The sequence below is a fragment of the Halichoeres trimaculatus genome, unplaced genomic scaffold (assembly GCF_033239565.1).
Source record: "Halichoeres trimaculatus isolate MK-OKI-2021-1 unplaced genomic scaffold, fHalTri1.1 fHalTri1_scaffold_10, whole genome shotgun sequence".
Lineage (NCBI taxonomy): Eukaryota > Metazoa > Chordata > Actinopteri > Labriformes > Labridae > Halichoeres > Halichoeres trimaculatus.
Genome location: NW_027437187.1, coordinates 242,604 through 269,744, shown reverse-complemented (window position 1 = coordinate 269,744; position 27,141 = coordinate 242,604). Strand labels below are relative to the sequence as shown.

Genomic DNA, 27,141 nt, shown 5'->3' with positions numbered 1-27,141 from the left:
CTGTTTCCTCCCTCTATGCCTTCTGTGAAAAAGTAAAAGAAAACATTGCTGAATAATTTACTCTGCAATGTTAGTGGGCAGAGTGCAGCGTATGGATAAATCAGCTCTCACTCTCACTGAAGAATCAGGGGCAACTCAGATGTACTGGCCCACGCCCTGCAGAAAGCAGAGCTGAAATATCCAGGCTGCTCTTACTTGAGACATTGCTCATTTTAGCGCCTCAGTCAGCATGCTCTGTCTTTGTTCCAGATGTAATAATGGAAGCATGTGAATCTCATTTAGCTCTCTCCACACCAAACTCAGGCAGAATAATAGCATCTCACTGCAGAGAAGCTGTTTTCCTCAGACAAATCTCAGGGAGGCACATCAAAGCCTTTGTATGTGTGTGTGTGTGTGTGTGTGTGTGTGTGTGTGTGTGTGTGTGTGTGTGTGTGTGTGTGTGTGTGTGTGTGTGTGTGTGTGTGTGTGTGTGTGTGTGTGTGTGTGTGTGTGTGTGTCTGTGTCTGTGTGTCTGTGTCTGTGTCTGTGTGACAAGACTTGAAACTGAAATGACTATATATAAACAAAATATAACACAACAGTTTGTACTGCAATTGCTATGAAAACTGAGGACGTGATCAAACATTACATGTTTGACGAAACAAAAGACTATAAAACCAACAGAAATCCAGGTGAATGACTGTAATTTGCATGAGCTGCAGTAAACAACCTGATGAACTATAAAACAAGTGATGAAGGAACTACCTACAATCTTATAGACGCACAGGAAATGAAATGTTAAGAAAATGAGTCCTTAAAATGGTAGAAAAGTGTCTGAGGTTGCCAGAGAATGACAAAGGAACTTGCCCAGCCTTGTCTCTTCAGAGAGCAGGGGCATTATTAACAGGGGGTGTCCAAGGTTTGCCTATAAGTGGAGGAGGGGGGTGGGATAATTAGTATGCAGGGTAACCTGATTCCCGCCCACCAAACCTACAGAAAATTGGGTCTGCTGCAGAAATGGAGGAGAAGGGTTGCCCTTTTGCACATAATGTCTTCTTTCAAAAACCTTAAAAAACAATAATCTGTTTTGTCAGCCAGGCAAACTTCATATTCACAGTATTTACAGTATTTACAGTATATATTTAGCAGCTGTCAACTCGAGTTAGTGTCAATCTTTTCTTCATAGAAAACTACAGTATGCCCATTGGGCAGCTGTGGCTCAGTGGCTCAGTGGCTCAGTGGCTCTGTGGTGAAGTCGTTGCCTCTCCATTTTGAAGGTCAGGGGTTCAATTCCAGATCCTGCAGTCACATGCCAAAGTGTCCTTGAGCAAGGCACTGAACCCACTGATGGGTGTAAATGTGTTAGTTAAGAAGTGACAGTAAAAACAATAGAAGCCTCTGCCATCAGTGAATGTGAGTGTGAATAAGACAAGCAGTGTAAAATGCTTTGAGTCAGAAAGACCAGAAAAGCACTTTATAAGTGTTGGTCCAAGTACTGGTAGTGGTCCATTTAAGAAAAATATTCATAAGTTTGCATGCTTGTGTTGTACCCCTCATAGAAAAACCAAGAGTGTGACCAAACCATGAGCTGGTGGGACCAGCTGAGAAAGTTGGTAGCACCAGTTCTACCAGTGGAAGAGTTAGCCTGGATCTGAGAAGATGCTTTCTGTGAAGACTTGACTTGTGGCCATACAGCAGGATCTTCTGGCTCTGACAACTTTTTCCCCATCTATCTTTCTGTCTGCAGATCAAAAAGACATCAGAGGCCACACTGACCACCATCCAGGATATGGTGACCATCGATGACTATGACGTGTCCGAGTGTTTCAACCACAGCAGGTCCACTGAGTCTGTCAAGTCCACCATGTCGGAGACGTACCTCAGCAAGCCCAGCATTGCCAAGAGGAGGGCCAACCAGCAGGAAACAGAGCAGTTCTACTTCATGGTAAGGGAGGATTCTACTGAACGAGAGCAAGACATATAATGGGGAGAAGACTTCAGACGTGACTTGTTGCACTGGAAGCTATTTAATTTCTGGTTGTAGGATCTTAGATGTTTGAAGAAGTGAAAATGCCCAATTGCTTAAATGTTTGCTGGAGGTATGTTAACAGTAGATTCTTCAGCAGAAAACCTCTCTGACATAGATCTTAAGACATGAACTTTCTTGACTTTAAAATGCTTTATCTGTCACTTTAAACTTTGTTCATGCACCAAGCCCTTCTGAAATCTTTGATCGGCAGATTTTAGCTCTACAAAGACCTTTTCATTGTATAAGCCAGCAGCGGTACTGTTGCTGCCTAAAAATGGACTTGCTCAGATAAAGGTTTTCAAAAGTCGTCCACGAGTTGTCTGCCCATGGCTTTCTTATCGCAGATATCCGTCTCAAGAGTGGGCGCTGTGTTTGGAACGCTATGTGATCATTCTCTACTCCACAGAAATTCCGTGAGTGTCTTGAAGGCAGCAATCTCATCACCAAGCTGCAGGCCAAACACGATGTGCTGAAGAGGACACTTGGTGAAGGTACAGCCGCGCCCTCTACGCACCACTCCTTTACCTTCTGTTTTATTCCTGTGTTGAGCTCCTGTTTTCCAACACTGACTGGTTTTCTCCCACCTTAATGGAGTGCAGTGTATTACATCAGTGGCAATCTGTCATCACCCACTTTCTGTTTGTTCTTTCCTAGGGATCTCCTCAGGTCCTTTCCCATCAGCCACTGATCAAACCAGCAATCATGGTGGTCTCAGTCAGAACAGTTAATTCAGTTATCCTGGCCTGTAGATCAGCTTGAAAGCTGAACTGGGGGAAGCACATGTCGTTTGTGATTGGTTAGGTTGTGGAAAACACTTCACCTTGTAATGCTCAGTCATACTTTATAAATGAATTAATACACAGATCTCACACAGACTATGAGGGAACGATGAGCTCCTTGAACTCATAATAGAGTGTACCTCAAGAGTCCCTGTTTTGTCTAAGTGTATGTGTGTGTTGTGTTGTAGCTCAGAAGGCCTAAGGTAGTGACAGATGGCAGGCTTCAAATGCTTCAGTTTGGGTAATGCAAAATACACCACAGAGACCCCAGAGGCAGGTCCTGACATGTCTTCTCATTTACCCTCTCCTCTTTCTGTCTCTCTCTGCCTACAGGCCACAGAGCTGACTATATGACCACAAGGTAAAGAACAGACGAGCGCACGCACACACACACACACACACACACACACACACACACACACACACACACACACACACACACACACACACACACACACACACACACACACACACACACACACACACACACATACACACACACACACACACTAGGCCTGCACAATATATATATATCGTTTGAACATCGCCATCGCAATATGCACATGCGCAATAGTCACATTGCGCATGTGATGTGACTATCGCATTTCTCCCATTTATTGGAGAAATGGAAAAAAAGCAACTGAAATTGAAACCTATTCTATTTTGTACAGAGACATGGCCTCCTGGATCCCTTTCATATGCAGCAGTCTTCATCATTCACTGATCAACCCCCTTAGCCCGGATTAAACGGTATTATAGGAATACAATGGTGTCATTGTGAGTCAACCAAATTCTTCCCAAACAGAGCTATTCAAAATTCTTTTATGTTTAATAATGCAATATATAATGTAAACCCCCCAAAAATTACAATGTCAGTTTTTTCCAATATGGTGCAGCCCTAACACACACACACACACACACACACACACACACACACACACACACACACACACACACACACACACACACACACACCATGACACACCTTTACTCTGCCCACTTTCATTTTAGCAGAGACAGAAAGTGTAGTGATGTGATTCTGACCAGGAGATGGAAGGAAGAAAGAGTGAAGAGGAGTAGAAGGGAAGGAGGGAGACAAGGGGGGAAAGGAAGGTTGTAGAGACTGAAATATTACATTGTATAGATTTTTTTTTTCTTGTTGAGGATTGAAGAAGATATTTCATAGCAAAATTAGTAATGAGATTGATCTGAAGTCTTCACATTGGATGATGACTGACTTCCTAAAGGGCTGCTAACTTTCATGATTTAATCCATAACCCATAACCAATCCAAGTTAAAATATGTTGCGAAAATAACCAGATTCAGATTAATCCTTGATGACCTGATTTTTGGACTGTGACAAATACACTGCATCTTCACTATTTGTGTCAGACAGGAGGCACAGAAAACTTAACCTATTTGAAGACATTGTGCAGACAGGATCACCTCAACATGAGGTCTCATTTCTTTCAAGATGCCATAAATTAAGATGAGAGGACCTGCTTCAGTGTGCTGCAGCCTTTACTCTGTCGGTACTGAGCAGCAGAGGGAACCAGGCACCCTGAATTCTTTTTAAGGTCTGGACCACACGAATATGGATACATTCCTTTACGCACATTTTTCTGTCCACTTGGGTCCCTCAACCACACGAACACGGTGATTTCACCCACATAAAGTAGCATGTTTTAAAACGGATAAAAAAATGAAGAAACAAAGGAATATCTGGTTGACTGGATCCGCATAGCAGTGTTAAACGGAGCCGGTGTTGACGCGATGATGTCAAGCGCCTAGCAACAAGTCACTGTAGCAATGGTTGCGGACAACAAGAACGATGGCTGACATTTACTGTGCTATTTTTGTGTTCTTTGTACTTTTTGCCCTTATTACAGCTCTACAAATGAATGTAATGTTGTTAATAATGATGCTGTTGTCAGTCCACCTCATCTTCCGTCCACACGAATGACTCAAGTTTATTTGATTTTTTTCACCATCTCCTTACTTTGTTGACTGCTTCTTCTTCCTGTTTTTGACTGCGCATGCTCATAATGTTCTTCTTCTATGGTTTTCACATTTTGCTAACCTGCCACTTATCGGCCAGGCATGGTGTTGCAGGCTTCAGAGGCAATCTTTTTCAGTTTTGCCTCTTTGTATGGACAGAGATGTTTCTGTGGTGTGGACAGAGATTTTTTTTCAAACAAGGAAAAAGATATCCAGTCAAAAAAATATCCATATATGTGTAGTCCAGGCCTGAGAGGTCACAGGAGGCCAAACTGGATTGGGTCTCTTCATCCCTTCACAAATGGACTCCTCTGAGTTTCTACAGAATTTGAAGATTCTTAGAGTCAGATTTTTAAAGGACAAGTCAGTCTGAAGTTTGGACCCTCACATGCACTCTGGGTTTTAAAAGAATGTAGTTGAATATTCACCAACACACAGAGGGTCAGACCCCTTAAGAGTCTGTCACCAGGTGGATGCTGACACACTCAGCGCCAGCGTCCTGTGGTACCTCATGGAGGAAGAAAAGAGCGGATTTAGAGAAAAGGTGAATTCAGTCTTATCGGAAACACCCCCAGCCCCCTGTCAATCATCTGGAGTGGAAGGGTTGAAGCCTGAAGGACATGAAGTTATCAGGAGTCTAAACCCTCTTTGACATGAAGCGTGTGTTTTTAACTCCTTCTGATGCCTTCTCTGTCTTCTAGACATTCTCATGGGACTTTCAAAAGCCAAGCGAGCACATGGTGGGCTCGACCCCGTTCCGTTTTTAATGTTAGATTATTTGATGGCAATTTGGAGTTGTTCATCAAGGTACTATTCACCAGTCCGGTCCCCTGAAAATCACTCTCCCTCTTACCTTTTTTCTGTCCTGCTCTGGCTTTCTGGTCTCTTTGGTGGGTTACCTCAAGAGCGTTTAACTGAAATAACTGTAAATCTGTAGAATGATGGATTCTTGGGTCAGGAAGCTTTGTTCCTGAACTTCCCAGACCAGGGTGGCACTGATTGATCTGAAGAGCTTCAGGAGAGGAGCAGCATACCAGGGGATAAATGTTTGTCTCAGTCAACTGTCCTGACTAACTGCTGAACTGGCATCACCTAGCTGCTCCGGCACACATTTCTCTCCTTCTCCTCCTACTCATGTAGAGCGGTGCAGAAAAAACAGCAGGATAAATGACAGTCAGGGAGCAGATGTCAGACTGATGAGGTGTGCTGCCTCTCTCCTCCTGCCTTCTCTCTGGTGGCTCTGTCCATCTCCTGACAAACAGCTAATTATAAATATCCATTGGTCTGTTCACCTCAGGGTTCAATGCTAGCACAAATGAGGGTTAGCTCTCAGAAAAAGCTTTGGTGGGCAGCTGCTGTGGTCCTAACCTGGGTCTTGCTTTTCTCTCTCTTTCTGTGTCTCTCTATCCGTCCATCTGTGGCCCTTTGCAACTCTTCTCTGTAGCCGTGGACGAAGGAACTCACACGTTCGACATCAGGTAGATGCCTTCAAACACTCTGAGGGGTCCGTGCTGCTTGGCTGCACTCACTTCAGTCCTCTGTCCTCACTTTAATGTTTTTATCTCATGTTTTCTTTATCTTCAGTTGGAGATGGACTGAACTGGCACTTCTTTGACAGGTGCAGCACCAGACCCTGTCCTCACGCTCCCTCACAGCTCCACTCTAAAACCATAGATGATTTTGGCATGGCTGCTGTGTTTGGACCGAGTGTGTTCTCCTGGGCGCTGTAAACCAATCCAGTGTATCATTAAAAGCATGTCCTGAGTCCCTACACTGTGCCAAGCCATAGGAGCAGCTGGCAGTGAACAACACAGAGCTGTCCACGATTAAGAGCAGAAAGGAATGTCTGCTCTGAGGAGACGTTTGTCTCATACCTATTGTGTGCCTCTGTAGATAAGCTGGTGCACAACAAAATACTATAAAGTTTACTTTGCAGCACTGGAGGCAGATTGGAAAGTGTCAGACAGTTGTTTTTTTTAGGCCTGTTATGCCATCAGTAGAGTGATAAGGGTCTTAAGATCAAAGTGTCAGCTCAGTCCATCTCAGGGAGATTATCCCTTACCTTGTGTCCAGACTTCTTTCACTTTGAGTGTGCATGTTGATGAAGCATTTGAATTACTGTTACCACTTCATGTCAGAGCCTAACTGACCCAGCAGAGAGGAAAATACTATTCATATCTGGACACCAGAAATCAGACAATCGGCCTTGACCAATTATGTGTCACGTTTAATATGGAGAACATTCCAACTTTAAAGTTTTCTGTGATATTTTGTTCGCTCTCCAAAAAGACTGACATGTAGTGATTCCAGTCTGGACAGAAAACTTCATTTCATTCAACACAGTCAAACATTTTTCCTGGAGCCAAGTTGTAAATGCAAAAATTGTGTAAATTAAAGCTGCAAGCAGCGTTGGCTGGGTCCTCGCCACATCGCCCTCTTGCCCTCTCGCCCTCTCGTCCTTTTCGCCCTCCCGCCCTGTTGCCGGTCCCTCGTGGCGGTCCGTCACGCCTGTTTTATTTGTCAGGAATCATCCATGTCACAGGTTATAGGATAGGTCAGGGGTGTGTGTGAATGAAGTTTGCATCTGAATGAGACAAACACTTTGATCTCCGTACGACATTCTTACTGGAAACTAGAGGCGTTTTAGTGTGGCTGGGTAGCGCTAGAGAGGAAATTATGGAATGTTGGGGGTCATGTATGTATTGTATATAGTACATTCATAATGTGTGTGTTAAAAACACCATTTTCCCCCTTGATTTATTGACATGAGCAGCTACACTGAGCCCCTAATGAGTTTGTGATATGATCACAACTGCTGCAGAGCTTGAAAAGTTCTACAAACAAGTGCTGATAGATGGCACAATGTTCACTAAGTGTGTCTAAAAAAAGCAGGAAGGAGTGTTGGATGGGTTTTTAAGCTCTCGCTAGTCCTTCCTGCCAGTCTGTGAAGCCGCTTTTACCTTTACTGTCAAGGTTTGATTCCTTTTTAATGTGTGTGTGTGAAAAAAACATAGTATTTTCCCTCCTTCAGTGAGTCACATAACCAGCTGCACTGAACTCCATATTAGAGTGTGACATGATCACAAAAGTGCTGCAGAGGGAGTAAAATTCACAAAAGTTTTAGAAACAACTGTTTATAGATGGCAGAATTTTAGCTCTGTGTGTGTGAAAACATAGCATTTCCCTCCTTCAGTGAGTCACATAACCAGCTGCACTCTACTACTAATGAGTGTGTATCATCAAAGAACTGCAGCAGCTGCACCGAGGAATAAAAGGACAGAATTTTGCACTCATCATACAGGCCAGAATGTTGACTTAATCCCTGTAAAAAATGTGATATTTCTGTAGGAAATTTTGTCAGGACCCACACATGTCACTTTTAAAGCGGTTGGACTTGCAGTTTTTGTGTAGAAGCCAAAATCCTGCAGCCTCAAAATTTAGTCCCATTCATTGTTAATGAGGGAGCTGAGAGGGTTTCTTATGAGTTCACCGACTTTGAGGGCTCGCCATTCGAAAACCAGGTCCGTAACGTCAAAGTCCTGCACAACTTTTGTAAAGCAGGGTTGAGTCTTACATGTAAGAGAATTTCAAGGCATTAGCACTTGTGGTTTTGAGGGAGATAACTTTGGAATAAAGTTTTTGTAAGGCAAATAGCCGGCTTCTTGTTGGAAATAGGTCAGGGACACTGGTGTATGCTTTTTTTGTTTCCAATAAGAAAGATGTTTTGACATCGGTTTGATCACCGTACAAAATTCCTACTGGAAACTAGAGGCATTTTAGTATGCCTAGGTGGCACTACAGAACAAATCATGGGATGTTGGGGGTAAAGTTTGGTATCATATGAAAACTTTTGGCCATCATAATGAGTGTGTCTATTTTGGTTAGTTTTTGAGCATGTTCAGGGTGTCTAATAAGCAATTTAGTGGTGTACAAAATAATAAGAAAGAAACAGAGGAAGAACAACAGTGTCCCTAGCTCACAGGGCGAGGGAACCCTTGGGGCGAGGACCCTAATAATCTCAACAGAATAGAGGGTGTGCACATCACGCCCCTGAGGCACACCGGCAGCCGGTTCCTTTTTTACAGGGCTACATCACCTCATCAGGACCAGGTTATGTGCAGTTTTCAGCAGGCAGAAAAGTGCCATGCTTTCAGGAATCTTGTCTGGATGATGTTGTTTAAAGTGGATCTACCGCTGTGCAGTTGCACTATGTGTATGATCTGACCTCTTATCAGTTTCCCTTTTTGCTTTGAAATAAGCTCTTTGAATTTCAGCACAACGTCTGGCTGATGGTCTTGGTCTTGGCTAGGCTTGGTCTTAAAATCCTGCACTCTATCAGACATGCCTGATGCTGCAGAAAAATTAAAAAAATTCAACTAGTTTGATCATTTTTGCTATTGAGTGACAACAGTGCAGCCCTTTATACCAAGATTTTCAGGAAACTAACATGACAAATAATTTGTCAGATCTTTAAATGAAAGTTTTCTGTTTCCATTCTTCAAATTCTGTTGAAGACCATAATGTTCTAAAGCTCAACTACGGCTCTCAGCTGAATGAAATCTACTCAGTTTTACATCAGTATTAGAGGAGTTTCTGTCTGGTAGTGTCTGTCAGGCTCTGGCTATGATCATGAGATCCAACAGCTAAATATATATCCACTGGTCTGACTTTTTGTGTTCACTTCGCCTTTGAAGGACTCTGGACAAGCAATTCCCCGTGTGGTTGAAAGCTGCATCCGTTACATCAATCTGTACGGTAAGATGACGACTGTTTGACAGTCTTTGAGCTGGAGTGATTCCACGCTCTTGATTGTTTGGGCGTGTACCGTGTTCTTATATCACCGTGTTTAACTCCAGAGGTAGTCATTGGAAGAGGCAGATTCTGTTTATTTTACAGCTATTTCTACCTAGCTCCCAAAACGAACAGATAGCTCTGTCTGCAGCTCGTGTTGACTTTCAGAATTTACACAAGACTGAAAGGACACTGTGAAGGCATTAAATCTCTAAGTTGTAAAGATGTGACAGTAATGTGAGCTTGTTGGCCGCAGCTAACAGCCATACAAAGAGAAATCTTAAAGAGACAAACTGCTGACTAATCTCAGCTCCTCCTGACCCCTGACCTCTCGTCTTAAGTCCTAATCCTAGCTGGAGGAAACTAGCATTCAGCCTGATTGCTGTGTCCCTAACTTATTAATAATGGTTGATTAGAGAAGTGAAGAAGCTTAACAACAGAACCAAAAGCTAAAGCTGCTTTATTCTCTTTTATTCTGCTCACTGTGACTGCTGTTTCTCCTTGCCCTGCTTCTGACTTTACCTGCCCAGGCTTGCAGCATCAAGGAATATTCCGGGTATCTGGATCCCAGCTGGAGGTTAATGACATCAAGAACTCATTCGAAAGAGGTACAGAGTCTTTTGAATAACTTCACTTCTTAATGTTTTCTTTTTTACATCCTGAGCACATCTTTTCTAGGATGTGGCATCCTGTGAAATTCACCATTTCTTCATGACCTGTGGTGCGTTTTTTAACATGACAGTGTCTAATAGACCTATTTGTGATTCAGGGAACGACCCTCTGACAGATGAGGAGAATAATCATGACATCAACTCAGTGGCAGGTGTGCTTAAACTTTATTTCCGAGGTCTGGAGAACCCACTTTTCCCCAAAGAGAGGTTCAACGATCTGCTGTCCTGCATCAGTAAGTAAACAGAAACCCAGTAGCAGTTTGGTTTTTATATTTACCTGTTTTAAGTTTGTTATGGCAAAAACAATATTTCTCTAACACAGTGTGTGTGTGTGTGTGTGTGTGTGTGTGTGTGTGTGTGTGTGTGTGTGTGTGTGTGTGTGTGTGTGTGTGTGTGTGTGTGTGTGTGTGTGTGTGTGTGTGTCTGTGTGTGTGTGTGTGTGTGTGTGTGTGTGTGTGTGTTAGGGCTGGGCGATTATGGTAAAAATAAGAATCCCGATTATTTTAAGTGATATTGAAATCACAATTAATATACACAATTATTCATTTATTCAAAAACTTCAGTACTGATTTAAACACAACTTTAAAGAACCAGCAAGTGGCACATACAGTATTATTGATATACATAAGTCACACACACTCGCTGTGGCTGCACATGGAACACAGAAGAGCTATGAAGCACAGGAACTTGCATACATCTACACTGTGCGGCATATTAATTGTTTTTCTTCGATTATATTGTTTTTATGATTGTCAGATGACAAAATTGAAATCACGATTAAAATCCAATTAATTGTCCAGCCCTAGTGTGTGTGTGTCTGTGTCTGTGTCTGTGTCTGTGTGTTTCTGTGTGTGTGTGTTTCTGTGTGTCTGTGTTGGCTTTCCTTGGTGTACTCGACACTGTGCAGAATGAGGCATGGGTGTTATCTGTGTACATTCCTCAGCTGTGTGTGCCGCTGATTACAGTGTGGGCTGAACTCCCATCATGCTTTAAAACCCCTCAGCAGCTCAGACCTACTACAAATGTTTCCATTTTAGCAATCTCTCCTCCGACAGCATGCTCCTCATTAAACCAGCAGTGTTCTGCATTCAAGCGGCATCCTGCATCACTGTGCTCTCACACATAGGTGATATAGATGTTCACAAAGCAGAGCAGATCTATAAAAAGAGGTGTTAGAAAAAGAAGAATTCTCAAGTGCTCTAGAGCCTTGCAGAACCCTGATTTGGTATTCATGAAAATGCATCACAAGTACCCCAGAAGCTCAAATCCCAGTTGGCACGGAGTGGAGGGTGTCTGGCTATTTTTATCTGCCAGAGTCCTGCTCGGCCAATTAAAACAGACTGCTTCAAGAACTGCAGGAGACAAAAAGACATAAAAGATAGAAAGGTAGGCATCCCCTTTGCATGTTAATGACACCTGATATGACAGAGATTTCATTGCTTTGTTTTCTGTGTTTATGGAAATGTAGTTGTATTAAATATTTACAGAGGGCAAGTTTCTCCTTTGTTGGTTTTAAAAACATTTCTTTGGGGCAGAAAACTATAAGCAAACAGAGAACATTTCCAAATGGTTCAAGAGAGGTGGAAAAACCACTTATTGTCCTTGTTCTCACCAAACTGCTTAGGGCAGAAACCAGGGGCGGTTATGGCTACTTTTGCTCCCTAGGCATATATGCACATCCATGATGCCAATCTCTCGTTCCACCACATACCAAAGGTGCTCTATTGGATTGAGATCTGGGGACAGTGGAGGCCATTTGAGCACAGAGAATTCATTTTCATGTTCAAGAAACCAGTCTGAGATTATTCCAGCTTTATGACATGGCACGTTATCATGTTTCAGCCGACCCAAAACGCAAACTTTTGAAAACGGTCTCCAGAGTGGGATTTTAATGAAACGCTGCCGACACTGATGCCATGTAAACAGTAAGCCGGCGTTTTCAGTGGAAACGCTGACGTCACACTCCGCTTCACGCGAGCGAATACAACAGGACAACAGTACCGTTGCTACAATCATTGCAAACTACCGTGTTGTGCTTGTGCTGCTCAATCTGCTGTATCTGCTGACTGTCTTCATACAAAATGAGCATCTGTTGCTCCACTTTTGCACTTAGTATTACCCAATACACCAGATGATCAGCTCAACTCTACTTTGGTGGAAATCTACCAAAAGCTGCTTCTGGACAAGACAATTATAGTACCACCTGCAGGCCAGGCATGCTACCTTGGCATTTTCAGTCCCTCGGGTTTCCAGTCTCTCGGTGTTTCCGTGTAAATGCTGATTTTTTTCACTGCGTTTCAGCATTTTCAGATGAAACGTTGTTGTGTAAACGGGATCCAAGACTCATCTGACCAGGCAATGATTTTCTAATATTCTACTGTTATTCTATTTCTTTTAAAAAACTCAAAGACGCTTAACAAGGTAAAAGAAGTATAAAGAGCAAGTTTAAAAACGGATACAAACAATGAAATAACAGTAAAATACATGCATAGAAAAAGAAGACAAGGCAAACCGAGAGAAAAAGAAAAGTCACAACCAGGGTTTGTTAGTTTCAGTTAAAAGCTTTGCGAAACAGGTGATATATATATATATATATATATATATATATATATATATATATATGTTGAACAGAATAGAATAGAAAATACTTCATTTATCCCCGAGGGGAAATTCAAGAGCCACAGCAGCATTTAAGAAAACAAAAGTAAGAAAGTGTATAGAAAGTGCAAAAAGGTCCTCAAGAAAATAGATGACGACAGCCCCTCCACCACTCTCCAGCCCAGCCAGTCTCCACCTCCACAGGGTCCAGGACTGAGCCTCCCCAGGAGTCAGCTCAGTCTCCGTCCCCCGGATCCCGTCTACCCACAACAGGCGAAGCCCCTCCAGCGTGGCGCCGGCGCCCGACGCCAGCCCCGTCAGCCACGCCTGCGAACACCACGACGCCACTCCGCCCCCTGGCAGCCCCTCACCGCAGGGCTAGCACGGCCAGCTCGGCCAGCTCATCCACCCCACTGGAGACAGACCCCACGCTCACAACAACGATTGACGGAAGGACAGGTCCACGCCGCCACCTCCCAGCCCACACCCGAGAACCAGCACGTTGTCCCCACCTAGTCCCCCCACCTCTAGGGAAACCACTAAGCCCCACACTGTCCAGCATCTACACGCCACAGGCCGCCAACAGCCAACCCCACATGCAAACAATGCAGCCATGGTTACATGCAGGGTTTCCAGACAAACACAGGAGAAAAGCAGCAAAAACATTGCCGAAGCCACAAAACGTTTGGTGTCCATGACCAACAATGAACTATACAAAGTGATGATCCACTCCAAATACAAAGATTACGAAAAAGAGACGAAAAAATTACAAGAAACAGACAAAGACTAGAGAGCTACTGCAACAGGCAGCTACTTGGGCAGCAACGAAAAAAAAAAAAAAATATATATATATATATATATATATATATACATATAACTATTTAAACACAAAACATTTAAATGACATAGAGATAAGCTAAAAATATAAAAAAAACATCTTTTATTTTTAGGATAGTCCTACTTTCTTTTGGGAAGAAACTGTCCCCTGCTCAGACCTCTAAAATTTAATTCGTGTAAACAACACCAGAAATATTTTTTAGATTTTTTTATAAAGTGTGATTAAACAGATATTTGTTATTAAGTCTAAAAATGAGTTGAAAGATTTAGATCCATTGTGGGCATAGAATTTAAATTACTTTTTATATGCTGAAAAATAGTGTCCCCAATTTCATGTCACAGCCGAAACACAACAGTTTGAATTCATTGGTTGAGTCTGGATTTTAGCCACACCCCTAAATCTTTGAGAGGGGGGAGCACTCTGAAGTCCTGCACCTGATGATGACATGGTAAATTGCGGATTGCTATTATTTTCTGAAATAAATGGCTTCTTAAGTCTGAAAATCAGTGTGTTACATTAAAACATGTCACGATCGTACATATGTTTACTTGAATTTGGGTAAAAATCTTGGGATTTTTATCAACATATTGTGTTTTTCTGTGAGAACAAATCTTCAAAGTATGCTTACTAGTCATGTGCTTGCTAGCATACTGTTGTTATGCAAAGAATTAGCTAAAAATGTCACAACCAAAACAGACATGACCGAAACATCTGGTAATGTTTTGGTCATGATTTTCTCACCATAGGCATAACCTACATTTGGGAACTGGGTACTGATAACAACCGAAACAGTGTAGTCCCACCCAAAACACAGAGTGTTTTGTAAAAAATAAAGTATATTGAGTTAGAAACTGATATAAAAACACACTAATTTGTTAACTTTATGTTTTGTGAAATATTAACTTTGGAAACAATTGGATAAAAATTAGACATTTCACAAAGAAATATTGTATTCTATTTTTGAAGAATTGTAATATATTAGCTTTGAAATTTGTTAAAATATTCATTTTATTGATTGAGTTGTGAAAACTGTCCGGAAAAATTACAGACAACAAATATATATATATATATATATATATATATATATATATATATATATATATATATATATATATATATATATATATATATATATATATATATATATATGTGTGTGTGTGTGTGTGTGTGTGTGTGTGTGTGTAGAGAGAGAGAGCGAGAAAGAGAGAGAAGAGAGAGAGAGAGAGAGAGAGACAGATAGACAGATAGATTGATATACAGTCGGGAAAGTAAGTATTGAACGCGTCAACATCTCTCTTATTACATTTATTTCCAAAGCTGCAATTCAAATGAAATTTCTTCCAGACATTGGTATTAACTCAAGTAATCTACACATGAAAAGATATTATGACATTCAAGTCCATAAATAATGATGATAAGGAATTAAGTACAATAACACAGGAAAAAAGTATTGAACACACCATGGAAAGACTGTATACTCTGGCAAGGAAATGCACCATACTACCTGAAATCTGTCAGTAATTATTATTTGAACTTCCAATTAATGCAAACCAACATCAGCTGGGCTATAGCAAATTGATGGTCCTATACAAAAGTTTGTTTTTTCACCAAGCAGTTAAATGCGACATACCTCATGATGGGTAAAGGCAAAGAGCTCTCTGAAGACATTCACAACCTGATGGTTGCTCAGCATCAGAATGTAACTGGTTACAGACTTATATCAAAGCACTTGAATATTCCAGTCAGCACCGTTGGGGCCATTATTTGCAAGTGTAAGAAGCACCACCTTACCATCAACAGGCCACGCACAGGAGCTCCTTGCAAGATTTCTGAACAGGGAGTCAGAAAGATAGAAGAGAACTCAACATAGCCAAGGACCACCCTGAAAGTGCTCCAGAAAGACTTGGAGGCATCAGGTACAATTATTATAGAGAAAACAACAGGCAATGCACTCCACCACCATAGCCTATGACGCTCAGCCTGCAAGACTCCATTCCTCAAGAAAAGGCATGTTGAAGCCTGTAGAATACTGAGAGAATGTTGTCTGGTCAGATGAGACCAAAATTGAACTTTTGGGCTGTCATACTACAGACCATGTTTGGAAGAGAAATGGCACTGCACATCAGCCAAAGAACACTACACCAACAGTGAAGTCTGGAGGTGGAAGCATCATGGCATGGGGTCGTTTCTCATCTCATGGTGTTGGCAAACTTCACATAATTGACGGAGCAATAAATGGAGCCATGTATGGGGAAATTCTTGATATGAATCTGCTGCCATCCACCAGGATGATGAAGATGAGACATGGCTGGACCTTCCAGCAGGACAACGATCCAAAGCACACGGCAAAGTTGACTCTTAAATGGTTTCAAAAAAAGAAATTCAAGAATGGCCTAGTCAGTCACCTGACTTAAATCCAATTGAACATTTGTGGAAAAAACTGAAGAAAGGGGTTCACCAGAGGGCACCAAAGAATATTCAAGATTTAAAGACAATCTGTGCAGAGGAATGGGCCAAAATCTCACCTGAGCAGTGTGGGTGATTGGTTAAAACATACAAGAAGCTTCTGGAAGCTGTCATTGCAAACAAAGGCTTCTCCACTAAGTATTAGATAAGTCTCAGTTAGCATGTTCAATATGTTTTTTCTGTGTTATCGTACTTAATTCCACATAATCGTTATTTATGGACTTGAATGTTGCGATTTCTTTTCAATGTCTGGTAGAAATTTTGTCTGAATTGCATCTTTGGAAATATATGTGATGACAAAAAAGTTGGCACGTTCAATATTTATTTTCTCCACTGTATATATATGTGTATGTGTGTGTGTATCACAAGTATTATTATCCTCTTGTATTTAAGAATGTATATTTGTATCTATATATTCTTACATACAAAAAAGTAACATGAATAGAAAAAAATCCTTTATCACACAAACAAAAGAATAAAAATTAATAAATAAAATAAAATCAAACAAATACTACTTTCCACATGGATTAACTTGGATAATTTGAATAATTGAATCGAAGGTTATGCCTGTGCTTCAAAAAATCCCTGAAGAAGGTGATGGTAGCTATGAGGTAGTGCTTGGTCACATAAAAGCACAGGTGTATCTTAAACCAGACTTTTCTAAACTTCTTTGGTGCAAAATCGTCAACTACATCATTATACGAAATTTGTTGTGCAACTGTGTGATTAATGCTGATGATGTCAAGTCCAGAGAGACGCTCCTGTGACATAGTGGACCTCAAGTACGTTTTAAAAAGCTGTAGCTTAGGAAAACTCCTCTCTGCTTCAGCTACTGTCACTCACTCACACAACCTCTGCAGTTGCAAAATGATCCCCTGCCGGCCTGTCCCCTCTCCCTCTTGCCTTTTTTCTTGGGAGAAGGTCATGTGGTCTGATGAGTCCAGATTTAGCCTGTCCCAGAATGATCAGTGCATCAGGGTAGAAAGAGAGGCAGATGAAGTGATGCACCTATTGTTCATAGTGCCTACTGTATAAACCTGTGGGGGCATTGCTATGATCTGGGGTTGCTGCAGTTGGTCAGCTCTAGGTTCAGGAACAGAAAGTGTACAAAGAATGAGGTCAGCTAACTGCCTGAATATACTGAATGACCAGGTTATTCCATCAATGGAGTTTCTCTTCCCTGATGGCACGTCCATATTCCAAGATGACAATGCTTGGATTTTTTGGGCTCAAGTTGTGAAAGAGTGGTTCAGGGAGCATGACACATCATTTTCACGCATGGATTGGCCACAGCAGAGTCCAGACCTTAACCCCATTGAGAATCTTTGGGATGTGTTGAAGAAGGCTTTGCACTATAGAGGACCAAGAGTGCTAAAATTAAAAATAGATAAAAGTTAAAATAAAAACAAAAATGAAAATTATAAACATAAGTGAATAAATGAATGAATAAATAAAATGCAAAAAATAAATACAAGAATAAATGTGGAAATAGAATTAGAATCAATAAATAAGTAAATAAAAGCACCCTACTCTAACATTTATTTATTCTATGTGGCAGACTGCCAGCATTAAATACAGCAGAAAATAACATTCAAATGAGTGGGTGGCCCTTAGTGGCGAGATATTATTTATTTACTTGTGTAAATTTATTCATTTATTTTTGTTTTTATTTTCACTTTTATTAATTTTTCATTTTGGCAGTTTGTTCCTCCATATTGCACAGCAGCCAGACTACTATCATTAATGCAAGATCTTGGTGAATTAATATAACACTGAATGGAAATAAATCTTGTGACACTGCAGAAGCTTGTCAAAACAATGCCACAGCGAATACATTCCGTAATCAAAGCTAAAGGGGGTCCAACAAAATATAAGAGTCTGTGACCTTTATTTTTTGGTGGCGACTTTTCTTTTTCTTTTATGGCCAGGCAGTGTATCTGGTTGTTATTATCTCACAGATCGTAAAACAATGATGCCTCTTCAGATTTTTGTCCAACTGGGATACAATGTGAGATAGGAAAGAGATAGACCAGTGCACCAGAAAAATCTTGTTTTGTGTCATACGTCACACAGAAGCTGCCAGGGAACGATAATGGGTGGTATTAGAAGGGGCTCCACACCTGCATGAAGACTGCACATTGCTGAACATAAAGTATTTATGCAGGTTTGACCCCGGCACCATGTTAACCCTTTTTAAAGTAGTCTGGAATAAATCCAGATCATCACACAAAGAAGAGAGCTTCTTTTTCACTAGCCACAGTTACATGAGAAGTTTTGTCTTTCTGAATGGAATCTTTCTGAATGACTTTTCCGAAAAACAATAGTATACATGTCAATGGACATGCACAGAAAAACATAAACATCACCAGCAGTCCAGTGCTGACGGCTCGCCGCCATTTTTAAAATTGAGGAATGACTCTAGTTGCATCTTACAGCATATCTTAGCATGCGCTGAAAAAAAGCACCCTGAAAACTTTCCATTTGAGTGGATACATGATACCTCAATCAGTTTGGGGAAAGGAATATTCCACCCCTGTGAAACCGATTAAACGTCCATTCGGATTGGCACGTTTCTTTCAGAATGAGGTGTACACAAAGGTTCAGTTCTTTATTGAGCAAATAAACCGAATGCAAGCGGAGTATTTGGGTCCATGTATACCTGGCTACTGTCAGCTTGCCTACTCTGACTCTGGTGAAGGTGATCACCACAGTGCAGGGGCAGATGTGTGTGCTGGACGGGGGGGGGGGGGGTTCAGAGGCCTGTACTACAAAGCTAGATTTTCTCTAAGCAAGGTTACTTCGGGCTTACTCTGGATTTTCTATCTTATGACGCTGGTTCACTTCTTACTGGGATAAATCACTATGGCTACATATGCTGAACAGCTAAACCGCTCCAGAGCAGGTTAGGTTTTGGATTAGAGCTCAACAAGTATAAAAGCACTACCTCCTGACCAGTCAGCTCTCTTGGTAAATGGTCTGTTCATCCTCAGAAGATCCTGTTTAGGTTAGTGCGTGGATTGTCAGACAAGTGCTTAGTAGAGAAAGAGTTTTTGGGGATAGATGTAATCCTTCAATGTCCCCAATGACATCTTGTACCAAAGATACAGATTTTCATCAGATGGACTGAGCTACATTTGTAAACTTTGCTGACACATTGCAGTCATCTAAAATAATGAGGTCAATAATAATAAATTAAATAAACTGCAGAAATGTGAATTTATGGAACGCACATCTACTCGTACCGTCACTGTGAGGAATTAATATTCAACACAAATCGTGCTCACACAGATGGTGCTGAATGGAAAATATAAACCAAAGGAAGCACACTGAGGAAGAGCTCTGTGAATTGAGCTGTCGATATTGTCTGATGAATGTATTTTGTATAATCGCATAAATGTACTCATTAACAGAGCCAGTAATTTTCTGCCAGTATTCCATCCTGGATTTTGCAGTAACAGCAGTGTTGCTTTTTGTCCTGGACGATGTGTTTGAGTTCTCTGTATTTCTGAAGAATAACTGTCTGCTCCTCCAGGGTAAAGGAGGCTGCTCTGCAGGGATTCTCCATGTTTTTGATTGGTCAGTCACTGCAAACTCCACCCCTTTAATGTGAGTGTGCACTGATAAAGAGTGGAAAACCCTGGGTTCACTTACTGAGTTGATATCCAGCTTTGTAGTACTGCTTATCAGGATTTCTAAAGTCTGCAAAGTCAACCCAAGTAACAGAGAAAGATCCCAGATTTGTTAATTCTGCTTTGTAGTCCAGGCCTTTGGTCTCTATGCTGACTCATCATCTCACCATCAGAGGAAGTCAGGCTCTCCTTCAGTGTCTTCTGGGAAGTACAAAGTTGTATTCTCAGGGTCTGGTTTTATCTGCAGCTCTTAGAGTTTGTCTGGTGGGCAGCAGTGGTTTGGTTTCTGGTTTAAGGAGCCTGTTTGACTGTGCTTAGTGTTGTTTTGCCTTTCCCCCCTCTACCCTTGTGGTTGTTGGCTTTCTTTGTGATTGTCCCTTTGGGATATCTTTAAGAATTCCTGCTTTGGGGTCTGCAGCTGCACCCTATTTTCCCTCTTTTTTTCCTCACTCCGCTGGCCTTCCTCACTTGTTCAGAGCTGACTGTACCGAGAATACATCATTATCACATGGTGGCTGTTTTCCTTGGACACCTTCTTACTGGATTTGACCAACCAGAATCCAGTGTTTGACAGAGCTGGGTGGTAAGTAAGGAAGCTGAGTAATAAGACACTAAGAAAGCAGCTGAGTTTCCTGCCTTGGCGGGATGTTATGTTAATGATGTCAATTCTAATCAAATAGTAACCTAATGGGGTTTGGCAGCTTCATCTGTTTTGTCAGACGTTGAGAGTGAATGTACACTGTTTGTGCATCTAGTGTTTTTTATTGTGGATGTGTAAAAGGAAGTCTGGTGTGATGTATTTATTGCTCGCATGATGATGAAGATGAAAATGTGATTGATGGTTCAGACAATAAAGCCCACACCACTTTCCCATGCATGCATTGTGCTAATTATTGCATCAGCTGGGTCCTCTGCAGACCATCAGTAATTCTGACAAGCAATCCACTCAGCCTCCATCTGCACTAAAACTGATATATGTTGGACTTGTTTGAAGTAAATAAATATGTGGAGTGGTGTGCTTTGCATAAAGCAGAGGTTCTTAGTCACTTCACCCTGTTTAAAGTCTTCCATCACAGCATTTTACTGAGTTAATGTTTCTCTTTTTCTCTCTCTTCTTTTACTTCTTCAGGAATAGAGAACCTGTATGAGCGAGCGCTGTGCATACGCATGATCCTCCTGACTATCCCCAGATCTGTCCTTATAGTGATGCGCTACCTCTTCGCCTTCCTCAACCAGTGAGTTTATAGATGCTGATAAGCCCATTCAACCACTTCTCCCCAGGTTTGAACTCACTCAGACAGGACAGATCAGCTTCCTCCTCAGTCCTCAGGTTTCAGAGACATATGCAGCAGCTTGGAAGAGGGAAAGAGGGAACATGATAAGATGTCATTGGTTACCTCTGAATGCCAGATTCTGTGAAGTATGTTTTCCTGTTTATCAGGTGCAGAGGGTATCCTGATTAGTGGTGTTTGGTGTTGATTTGAATCTCCCCTGAATCTGAATCTCCTGTTGACTCTACCCCTTTGCACCCCAATCCACCCCCCAGCCTGTCTCAGTACAGCGACGAGAATATGATGGACTCATACAACCTGGCCATATGCTTCGGCCCCACACTGATGCCCACGCCAGACAGCCAGGACCAGGTGTCCTGCCAGGCCCATGTCAACGAGATCGTAAAGACCATTATCATCCATCATGAGACCATCTTCCCTGATGCCAAAGAGCTAAACGGGCCTGTCTATGAGAAGTGCATGGCTGGAGGAGACTACTGGTAAGTGTGAACAAGACACTTGGTGGCTTTTCAGGTCAGGGGTCAGACCAATGTGTCTTTCCTCCCATGGTTCTTGTTTCTGCTTTGAGCCAAGATTAAACACAGGTAAAAGCCAAAATAAACTATAAATCATCAATATTAGAGAAAAGTTCCACCAAGTTCCAACCAACAACCATCCTTCAACAATGTTGGGGTTTAAAAAAAACCTAAAGGTTTTTACAAGGGATGCAAATAATCGAGTAATTCATTAATTGATAATCTCTTTCATCTTATTGATTGATGATTAATCGATTAATAAGCGTCAATTTTTCTGAGAAGCTGAATTCCTCTGAATTAATGGGTTCCTTTCTACAAAAAAGCTATCTTTCGTATGATAAAAAATGCAAATCATATTCCTAAATAAAATGATTATTCTTACCAACGGGGAAAAAAAAATCACAAATGGAACAATGCAATGGAAAGGCTTCTTTAAGGCTACTTGAAACATAAACATAAATAAGTGCACTGTCTGTTATAAGCAAAACAAACTTGCAAATTTAGTAGAGCGAGTGTTGCATCTTTACTTGTCTGTGCGTGTGTGTAAATGTGGGCACATGTTTGTGTGTCTGTGGATGCGATGGAGCGGAACTTTGCCATGCGCAAAACAGGGTGGGGACAAATGTGAACGATGTATGGCCTTGGCAGGGGGGTGACTGTGGGTGCGTAACTTTGTACTTCCTCCGTCCTATCTCCTCCACGACACCGGAAGTACTTTCCCAGTCGCCATTTTGAAGACTGTCCCAATGTGATAATTGCGCTCAGAGGAGAGAGGAGAGAGGAGACTGATCGGAGGAGCTATGATCGAGGAAACATGAGAGCCGGCTTTGAGGAAGTCTTTTCACTGACCGACACGCCCCCATATGGAGTATCACTCTCTGATTGGACGCTGCAGCAGCTCAGACTTCACATGAAACTTCACAAAAACACAACGGAGCTTAATGAGAGAAAAGACGAGCTGAAAACAGGCACAGAGGATCGTTCAGGAACTGATCATAAATCTGGTAATAAAGTGTTTGCTGTGAGTTTAAAGCACAAAACACTGAACACAACCATCATCAAATCAATATAACAGAGGATTAATACAGAAAACTGACTGATCAATAATATCTTCCTGAGACACAATAAGGTGGGTTATATTAATATATTAATATAACCCACCTTATCTGATCATAAACTCTGAAGCTTCAGAGTTCATGATCAGATGGGCTCTAGATAAAGGCTAAATAATTCATAAATAATTTCACAATTACGCATTTTACTGGAAAAGTGATCAATGAGCTTCTAAACAGCACACAGAATAAACAGAGAGCAGGTTTTCTTCATGGTAACATGTTTTTTTAAAAAGGTTAAAGGAACAGACAAAGCTCTGTTAGTGTTTCTGTTTGATCAGAGTTATTACAGCGCACATGCCCAAACGCACAAACAGCTGTTAGAGCTGACTGACAGATGATCCAGAGGTGATCAGCTGATGCCGTCATCAATGAAACACGTCGCTTCATGTGACGCTCCGAAGGAGAGGATGTCCCATTGCTCTAAAAACGACTCTCCTCCGTTCCTCTCTCCTCTCTTTATTTCCTCGCGTCTCTCCCATGCATCTCTGGTGGGAGGGACTAAGACGCAAGAGAACGATGCAAGTGGAGGAAGGAAGGATGGAACTTTGGAGCTTTAAGACGCACCCATTGTCGACAGCTGGGGGCAGGAGAGCGAGTGTTGGGGAGCGGGCCGCCCCCCAATACAATGGTAGGGGAAACACTGGTCAGGAGTGAGCCTTGTGTGCAGCCTGTTCACAGTTAGGCCAGCTGTTGAAAACACTCCCTCAGCAGGAACAGACATGCCAGGTTTGTCCGTGCAAGGTTTCCTACTATTGGAAACCTGCCTTCATTAACCTTCCACCATGCTGCAGGACTTGAGTAAGGGAGCAGTGGTGGATCTTTAAGAAAGTGGCCCACTTCTTTTCATCTGTCTTGTTGTTGTTGTTGTTGTCAGAGATCTGCTTCTCTTGTGTTCCCCCATGTGCGCCAAAGTCTGTCGCAAAGCGCACCCTCATGTAGGCTGGCGGGGAATTATGGGTTAAAAACATGATTAATTGCAATAAATTTATTTGAATCGAGTAATTTCTTATCAACAATAAATCAATTAATTTTTTGAATCCCTGGTTTTAATCCCACAATGCTTCTGACACCAGCCCTCTTATTTTTTCTGTCCATGAATGGTTCACATGTCATGCTGCCAAACCCAGCTTATCAGCAACTTGTTCATCTTGCAGGTATGCATGCTCACTCTGTGCTGCAGCTATGTCAGTAGTATGTCAGTGAAGTTCAACAAGCTTGCGGTGACAAGAACATGACAAGGCAGAGCACAGCTTCACATTATTGAGTTTCTGAATAAGACAGCCTGTAACAACCATGTTAATCACCTCAATCACAAGGTAAGACGAAGATCACCTGTCAGACAGTGAACAGTGAGCAGAAGCTCATACCTTGGTCCAGCTCCCTGTCTGGAAGCAGTCTCTGTCACCTGTTTCTTCCTTTTCTCTCCTTATCTGTAGGTCCCTCCTTCACTGTGCCCCTTGTGTTATTGTTGCCAGGCGCCAACCTGTTGTGGTAGCTCTCTCTTATTTGTCAGTTTCTTGTAATTTTGTCATCGTTTTTTCATCATCTTTGCATTACGAGTGGGTCATTACTTTGTATGGCCCATTCGTTGGTCATAGACACTAAACTGGTTTTGTCTTGAGAGATATTTTTGCTGTTTTTGCTCCTGTGTTTGTCTGGAGATCCTGCATGTAACCATGGCCGCATTGTTTACATGTGAAATCAGCTGTTAGCAGCCTGTAGCATGTCGGTGCTAACTGGTGCAAGGCCTGATGTTTTCCCACAAGGTGAGGAGAAGGAGGTGAGGACGATGTGCTGGTTCTCTGGTGTGAGCGAGGGAATCAAAAAACTGCCCTCTAGGGGGCGTCGAAGGCTACAAACCCACCACCAGCCTTAACACAACATGGAAACTGTATTGATCAGATTAACTAATCCATACATAATAAGTAGGTATTGATTCAGGATCAGGAGTAGCAACTGATATTTATATCGTATGGCCAATTTGAGACATTTTTTCAGTATCAGAGCACAACCTAAAAAATAGTATGAAAATCATAGGTCTGTAAAACTTGGAAAACACACACACACACACACGTACACACACACACTACAGGTAGACAGAGAGACACAGTCTGTAGTTTGGCATCGTAGTGTTGATTATGATTAAACTGTAAAAATCCATCTTAGCTGGAGTCTGGTAGGTCCACGGCAGCAGGCCGTCCAAATCACCGATCCAGAGGAACCTTTGAGACAATCTCAGAGCCTCTCAGAGAGGTGTATGGTCAGTAACTAGAGGACATTAAGACTAGAAGTTAGACTGACAGATAGAGAGAGGGAAACAGGAGCCCTGTATGTCAGTTCCCCTCGGCAGTCTAAATCTATAGCAGCATGACTAAGAGCTGGTTCAGACCTGATCGAGCTCTAACTGTAAGCTTTATCAAAAAGGAAAGTTTTAAGTCTATTCTTAAAAGGTAGGGACCCCAATTGGTAAGTTATTCCAAAGAAAAGGAGCCTGATAACTAAAGTCTCAACCTCCCGGACTACTTTTACAGACCCTAGGTACAACAAGCAGGCCTGGTGCTGAGAACACAGTGACCTAGACGGATAATACGGAACAATAAGCTCTTTAAGATAGGATGGCCCTATGCCATTAAGAGCTTTGTAAGTCAGAAAAAGAATTTTAAATTGTATTTTAGATTTTATAGGTATCCAGTGTAAAGCCACTAACACTCCTCCTGGTCCAAGTCAATACCCGAGCTGCAGTGTTCTGAACCAGCTGAAGAGTCCTCATAAACTAATTAGGACAGCCGGATCCAACCTGGAGGAAACAAAAGCATGGACTAGTTCCTCAGCATCACTCTGAAACAAGATGTGTCTAATTTTCTTGTTATAACGAAGATGAAAGAATGCTGTCCTTGAGACCTTTTGGATGTGAGAGTTAAAGGACAGGTCCCGATCAAAAAGAACTCCCAGAACCCCAAGCTGATGTCGTCCAAGGCGGCGGTGTTGTTCAAGAAAGCTTCTCTGAGATGTTCAGGTCCAAGAACAATGACTTTTGTCTTCTCTGAGTTCAGCAGTAAGAAGTTTCTGCACATCCAGGACCTTACGTCTTTGAGGCATGCTTCAACTAACTAAATGGAGTTTGCGAATGAGGCACACAGCTGAATAAACTTGATCACATCAAAGCAATAGAAGAGAGAAAATAATTAAAAAATGATATGACATTAGAAAAGAAAAATTACTAAAGGGCATGAAGTTTTTGTGAGATTTTAGAAAGTTCCTGACACACATACCAAAATATTGTTTATGAAATACAATAATTAATAAAAGCCTACACACAATACTCAGGTAATAGTACAAAGTAATGACTTCAATTTAACAATTTCTCCTTCAGTGTAGCAGCCGTACTGTAGTGGCTAATATATTCAATTTGAAAAAGTTATAAAAAATGGCAGCCATTTTTGATTTCTGCCAATCCACAATATTCAAGCCCTCGATATTTAAATAAAAGCAGAGGTGTATAAAGTACTTGAAAAAAGTAACTAAGTAAAAGTATAAATACCATAACTGAAAATGACTTTGGTAAAAGTTAAAGTCACCTATAAGAAAAATACTTGCGTAAAAGTCTCAAAGTAGCTCACATTAAATGTACTTGAGTATCAAAAGTATCTTGCGAAAAAATATACTCAAGTATCAAAAGTAAAAGTACAAGTACAGGTACAGGTATTTTATAGTACGCATGGAAAGAAGCCAAACAACCAAAAGTTATACTCCCCTTGTTTTTTTTTATTTCACTTTTCAGGTGAATAGAATGTGGTAAAGAATACAACTAAAAAAATAATGTCTTGCGAAAACCTCATCAACTGAGGCACACTACAAAACACACAAGCTTTTTGGATCAAGTTGAACTTGTGGTTCATCCTCAGCAGAAGCTGATTTTCAAAAGTGTTCGCAGCTAGCCGTGCTCTTTTTGGGCTGAAGATGAGACCTGCTATGCTGAACAGCCTTTCACAAGCTGCAGAAGCAGGCAGAGGCGTGTTGAGTTTGACAGACAACTTGAGAACCACAGGAAATGTGTTGAGAATCTTTATGTCATAGGCCAGGTATGAATCAAGCTGTTTGGTGGTGCTTGGTGTTCTGTGGGAAGAAGTCTCCCTCATCAGATGAGCCAGATCCAGCATCTGCTGAAATGGAAGGATCCTCCAACTGCTCCCTGATGTAGTCCAACCCTGAAACACAAGGAGGGTGACACTAGCATGAGTACAGTCACATTTTATTGGACAAATTTAATTACATTTATGACATTTTCCATGATTCTAAAGAAATAAATAATATTACATTGACTAACAACACTATCAGAAACAAATTTGGTGTTGGTGTCTGTCCTCCATGGGAGACGGACGCATATCAGTGAGCTCTGTCCTTGGATAGCAGCTGCAGCAAAAATAACAGTCTACTCCAA

General features: G+C 41.6%; 1 protein-coding gene across 4 annotated transcripts in view; it reads left to right on the top strand.

Moving 5' to 3' along the window:
- Nucleotides 1-27,141, top strand: part of srgap1a (SLIT-ROBO Rho GTPase activating protein 1a) — a 231,311-nt gene that overhangs the window by 160,019 nt on the left and 44,151 nt on the right. For all 4 annotated transcript variants that reach the window (XM_074677243.1, XM_074677245.1, XM_074677244.1 and 1 more), the window contains exons 9-17: nucleotides 1,727-1,924; nucleotides 2,415-2,499; nucleotides 3,121-3,148; nucleotides 6,230-6,263; nucleotides 9,480-9,540; nucleotides 10,107-10,184; nucleotides 10,346-10,480; nucleotides 20,908-21,013; nucleotides 21,325-21,549. In XM_074677243.1, coding sequence (XP_074533344.1) covers nucleotides 1,727-1,924; nucleotides 2,415-2,499; nucleotides 3,121-3,148; nucleotides 6,230-6,263; nucleotides 9,480-9,540; nucleotides 10,107-10,184; nucleotides 10,346-10,480; nucleotides 20,908-21,013; nucleotides 21,325-21,549 — 950 coding nt within the window. The remainder of the gene's footprint in view (nucleotides 1-1,726; nucleotides 1,925-2,414; nucleotides 2,500-3,120; nucleotides 3,149-6,229; nucleotides 6,264-9,479; nucleotides 9,541-10,106; nucleotides 10,185-10,345; nucleotides 10,481-20,907; nucleotides 21,014-21,324; nucleotides 21,550-27,141) is intronic.